The sequence below is a fragment of the Leptonychotes weddellii genome, chromosome 4 (genome assembly GCF_054177405.1).
Source record: "Leptonychotes weddellii isolate Sample4059 chromosome 4, ASM5417740v2, whole genome shotgun sequence".
Classification (NCBI taxonomy): Eukaryota; Metazoa; Chordata; class Mammalia; order Carnivora; family Phocidae; genus Leptonychotes; species Leptonychotes weddellii.
In genome coordinates, this window is record NC_138372.1 from 46,094,574 (window position 1) to 46,100,573 (window position 6,000).

General features: G+C 41.2%; 1 protein-coding gene across 1 annotated transcript in view; it reads left to right on the top strand.

Annotated features, from left to right (window-relative positions):
- Positions 1–6,000, top strand: part of PATJ (PATJ crumbs cell polarity complex component) — a 332,644-nt gene that overhangs the window by 115,134 nt on the left and 211,510 nt on the right. Inside the window, exon 22 of the mRNA XM_081816865.1 lies at positions 2,964–3,132. Within this exon, the coding sequence (XP_081672991.1) occupies positions 2,964–3,132 (169 nt within the window). The remainder of the gene's footprint in view (positions 1–2,963; positions 3,133–6,000) is intronic.

Here is a 6,000-nt window from a genome sequence, read left to right on the forward strand (position 1 = left end):
TTCGGGAATGAAGTTAGACTTGTATATCTTAGATTTGTCCTCACTGGAAAAGCATTCATAACCACATGCTTTCAGGAAAAATTTTGAAAGCCTCTAGAATGCTGTGCAGCGGGCATGACTATTTGGATTAATGCTAACCGTGGGTAGGCTGAGAAATTACTAATACAGAGTTGACACAGATTTGGGCTGTGTTTTCTAAGCCATCTTTCAAAATGAAAGACTTGGGCTAAGTGTTTTCTAAGCCATCTTTCAAATCTGTAACTCTTTGACCACTTTATTAGTAACAGACAATTTTAGATTTATCTCTGAATAATTAAATTTCTTTTTCTGAACAGTTAATTTAAAACTTATTTTTGAGAACCTTATGTGTAAAGGGCTATTCCTGACCCTGTAGTTAATCCAAAATTTTGTATCCTCTAAGAGCCTCTACGCTTCTTGGGCTGTGAAACTAAACCTATAAATTAGCATAATTAATAAGGTGAAGCATACAAGATAAATTCCAAGTCAATAATACATTTAGTGTTACAAGTTTTCAGAAGGTTTCAGATAGAAAGTAGTTCTGTTTCCTGATGTTTGACTGCCTCTGCCTGGATGGTACCTCCAGGGAACCCTGGATGAGTCTCTATCATTGCACCCAAGAGTCAGGCACACTTACTCATTTGCATGTAGCTCTTACTATAAACTGAGCTTTTAGAAGGGGCTTATATCTGATTGTGTTACCTTAGCAGGTGCTCAAGAAATATTTGTTGAATAAGAAAGTGAAATGCTACTTAATGTGTGGTTATTCAACAGCCCTCCTTCCCCCGCGCCCACACCACCCGCAGTGGCCAGGTTATACAATAACCCACCCTCCTCTCTACTGAGATTCTTCTTGCCTTTATTTTATTGACCATTCTGTTCTTGCACCTCACCAAGTATAAACCTTTTGAAAATTTCCCCCATTCCTCTCCTATAAACATTAACCTCCATTTGTACAGGAACCTTTTTTTTTTTAACTTTTTTGTTTTTCTAACCTTTGTGTGCCTGTATGACCCTTACCCAACACCTGCATAGGCCCTGGAGGACTCGATTTGTTTTATGGGCTCTGGGTACTGCAATGCACTTGGTGAGCAGCTCTGTAAAGTGTGAGTGTGTCAAGCACCGTGACAGATAAGAAATGTGTGCCTGAGCCCCCGCACCAAGGGTCCGTTGGAGGAGGAGTGGGGCAAAGGGCACGGGCAGCCTTTGTGCGGAACAGGTAATGAAAAGTTTTAAATGGACTGCAGCAACCTCTGAAACCCAATGCCGTAATTTAACAGGCCACTCTTACCAGCATGGGTGGGTGGGAAACCGCTCTGCAAATAGAGCCGGTTCCCTCTTCCTAACACTGGTGTTTGGCCCTTCCGGCCAGAGTTTGGCCCCACCCCTCGTCTCTCCTTAGTGGGAAGGAGGAAGCCATAGGCAAAGCTAGAACTCTGAGGCGATGATACGGAGTACAGTGCTTTGCAGGAATGTAGGTCCCTGCGGACAGGAGTAGAACGGTACACGGGGATGGCGGACAGGCACCTGAGACGTCCTATAATACCGCCTGAGCATTACAGTTACTTTCACCCCCTCTGCAGGTTCTGTTGCAGTACCAACTGATTAGGTCCTGATTCCAAAGTTTCTAGACAAGATAAAAAGCAGTAGTAGTGGGTTTGCAGAAGATTTGTTCGTTAGGAAGAAACGGAAAGAGTTTAGGTCGTGTTTATAGGAAAAATTTTAGGATAATTTATCTCTTAAAAATCATTTCTGATTTTCTAAAAAGCCAGAGCTCCAAAAAATACTATAAATGTATGGATTCAAGGAAGGCATTTGATCACAATTCGTAATATTTGTCTAATATGCTGAAGAAAGAGTGGCTGAGAATTTCTAATCGATTACTGGGGTGTATCCTAAGGGTGATTAATGGACCTATGCCATATGGACACAGGTCCCTAACTATGTGTCCTAGGACTCTATGCACAACTCTGCCCTAGTCTTTTTTTCAGTAAATCGGCAAACGTCACAGATGGCGTGTCAGGTAAATTTGCACGTTCCAGTTGGCAATATGCCTTAACCTGAGTTTCTCCATCTATAAAATATGGTTGCTAGTATCTTTTCTCTCTAACTCATAGTTTGATATGAAAATCAAATGAGGTAAACAAATGTAAATGAATTCTGAAATTCATAAACAAAGCCCCGTTAAAAATGTGTTTTCTTAACAAGCACTGGGTGATGTATGCAGTTGTCGAATCACTATATCGTACACCAGAACCTAATGTAACGCTGTGTGTTAACTATACTGAAATTAAAATTAAAAAATTTTTAGGGGCGCCTGGGTGGCTCAGTCGTTAAGCATCTGCCTTCAGCTCAGGTCATGATCCCAGGGTCCTGGGATCAAGCCCCACATCGGGCTCCCTGCTCCGCGGAAAGCCTGCTTCTCCCTCTCCCATTCCCCCTGCTTGTGTTCCCTCTCTCGCTGTGTCTCTCTCTGTCAAATAAATAAATAAAATCTTAAAAAAAAAAATTTTTTTTTAATGTAAATGTATTTGGTTATTTGTTATTCTGTGGAATTTTTTTTAAATAAGGGAAATGTAGGAGTGCCTGCAGTTGGGACAGCTTAGGTTAATAAGGAAAATGTGTAGTGAGATGAGAATAAAATCATTAAGGGGGTTCTTTTGATAAAATATTTCTATTGCTAAAATGTCATCTTTTCCGTGAGGCCATATGTAAAATTGTAACTCTTCCACTGAGCAGTCCCTATCCCCCTTTCTTGCTTCATTTTTTTACCATACTACTTGTCACCATATGACATATTAAACATTTTACTTATTTAGTTTAATATAAATAAGATTTCTACCTTGAAGGGTCTGCCCCTATTAGATGCCCATAACTATTTATTAAACAGATGAAGGATGAATAAAAGCATCTTGTATTCACTATTATCTGGGTTTGCTCTTTAGGCATGATGATTCCAAATGATATCCAAGGCCCTGGCTTGCTTGTTGAACTCCCTGCTGTGGCTCAAAGAATGGAGCAAGATTTGCCCTTATACCAACTCCCCAGGACCCGAGTTGTTTCCAAGGCCTCGGCATACATAGGAACATCATCTAGATATACCACTGATGCCTGGTATGATACCATTTATCTTTGTTTTCACATTATAAAGTAGTTTTCTTTTTGCTCTTATTTAAAAAAACATGATTATGGTGGAACATTTGGGAAATACAGAAAATATGAATAAAACTGAATATTAGACAATTACTATGAGAATTTCACATACTTAAAATTGAAGCATATATACAATTTTGTATTCTTGCAGTTGTGTGGAAAACGATTACATAGAATATTTGCTTAGAGAATAAGAGTTTAATTGTTTAACAATGTAAGCAAGACATACAGACAGATTAAGGAGGGAATGGATTCAAGAGTTAGAGAATTTGCTGGAATTGGTGACTGATAACGTGTCAGGATGAGAAGACATAGTTGAGGATGACTTGTGTTTCTGGACTGGGACAATAAATGAATTGTGGCACCATTAATTCTTTCATATATGATTGTAGGAGCAAAGGAAGCAACTTAAGTGTACATTGGTAGATGAATGGATAAAGAAGGTGTGGTATTGGGGTACTGGGTGGCTCAGTCAGTTAAGCATCTGACTTCGGTTCAGGTCATGATCTCAGGGTTCTGGGATCAAGCCCCATGTCAGGCTCTCTGCTCAGCAGGGAGTCTGCTTCTCCCTCTCCTCCTGTGCTCTCACTCGCTCACTCTCAAATAAATAAAATCTTAAAAAAATAAAAAACGTGGTATATATGCAATGGAATATTATTCAGTGAGAAAAAAGAATGAAATATTGCCATTCTCAACAGCATAGACAGACATAGAGGATATTATGCTAAATGAGATAGGTCAGATAGTGAAAGACAAATACCATATGATTTCACTTATATGTGGAATCTAAAAAAAAAACCACACGAACAAATGAACAAACAGAAACTGGCTCATAAACAGAACAAACTGGTAGTTGCCAGATGGGAGGGGGAAGAGGGATGGGCGGAATAAGTGAAGGGGATTAAGAGGCACATGCTTCAAGTTATAAATAAGTTATGGGGATAAGTGCAGCATAAGGAATACAGTTGATAATATTATAATTTTATGGTGACAGATGGTAGCTACACTTATCATGGTGAGCTTTTCACTATGTATAGAACTGTCAAATCACTATGTTGTACACCTGAAACTAATCAAACATCGTATATTATACTTCAGTTTAAAAAAAAAATTATAGGAACATGAATAGGTTGGAAAGGAAAATGAATTTGGTTTGGGACATGTTGAGGGTTCCACAAAGTGAAGTGGAATCAATTAGGTGTGTGATTCTGGGGTTTAATGTTGAGGTCTATCCTTATGTGGATAATTGGGAGCAAGATCACGTGTATGTGAAACTGATGGATTTGAATAGTTGTCATCCAGGGTAAGCTCAAATAGGAAGAGCATAAGGCCAGAATTATAGTCCTGCAAAACAGCATTGTTATAGGTATGAATGAGGAAGAAAATAGTGGAGTGGAATGAATGAACAAAACGTTGGAGGAAATTGATGAGCCCAGAGAAAGTCATGGGGGCACCTGGGTGGCTCAGTCGTTAAGCGTCTGCCTTTGGCTCAGGTCGTGATCCCAGGGTCCTGGGGCTCGGGGGTGCCTGGGTGGCTCAGTCGTTAAGCGTCTGCCTTTGGCTAAGGTTGTGATCCCAGGGTCCTGGGATCGAGCCCTGCATTGGGCTCCCTGCTCCTCGGGAAGCCTGCTTCTCCCTCTCCCACTCCCCCTGCTTGTGTTCCCTCTCTCGCTGTGTCTCCCTCTGTTAAATAAATGAGGTAAAGGAGAAGGAGTTACACATATATAACTACATGTATATCTGTGTGTGTGTGTGTCTCTCTCTCTGTCTTTCTGGGATAGATCCAGCGAATGAATATGTCGATGCTAGAAAGATGGTGATTAAACACGGTCCCTGGTGAGGGTGAAGGGAGAGAAGGACATTGCACACCTAGAAGATGAGCCTTTGGTGGTTTGATGGGAGGAAGTTTACCTCCTCCACAGAGACAGGTGCCAGGAATGAAAAGGAAAGTACAAATACAAGTTCTATTTTGTGTCTTATGGGCAGGAATCCCAAGAGATATTTTATTTTTTATATTTTTTGTCATTTAGGTAAAGGTTATTTTAAAACAGGGATGAGGTGGTAGTAATGTGGGCATTAAAAGGAGAGGTGTCTGAGTAGGGATTCACTTTTGAAACAACGGCAGGAGAGTAATGGCTTAGTGGAAGGGAGTTTAGAAAAATCTTGGCGCCTCCCCACCCCCCGCCCTTTTCCAACTTCCCAGAGCAAGGGAATGAGCATCACTCCCTTGAGCGTGGTATCTGTGGCAGAGAACCAGAAGCTGTAGAGAGAACAGAAGAGGTTGAGAGAACATTCGGTGAAGAGGTCAGGGTGTGGAGTAGTTTCTTGACAACTCAAGGAGATTCCATGGAGTGTGATGGGTAGTTTGGCTGGAGGGTCTTGGGGGTGAGTCTGGGAACGGAAACAAGGAGAAACCAGAGAATCAGGGAAGGAAGGAGTTGGTGGCCAAGCATAACAGGGATGAGAGATAGGGTGGGTTTATTGGCATTCATGTTTTTATTAAAACTTTAGTCCAAGTGTGTTGATATATGAAGTGTCTTAGAATGATAGCACTTCTCGGTTCAGCAACCTCGTGACCTTTGCCTATAGTTTTAGATAGAAACTTCATATCACAAACAGTTGGTCTCTGGGCTTCAGCATAGCTCCTCTCTGAGTGGAAAGGAAAGACTCAGATCGGCTCAACTACTTGAAGGAATTCGGTGGCTTTTTATTCAGCAGAACTGGACCAGTGTGCAGAGGGGAGGTGCTGACAGGTCCTACATCCTGGTGCGAGTGATGTAACCAGCTCCCAGGGAAACACATAGTCTTAAACAGGCAGCGGGTTTGTTT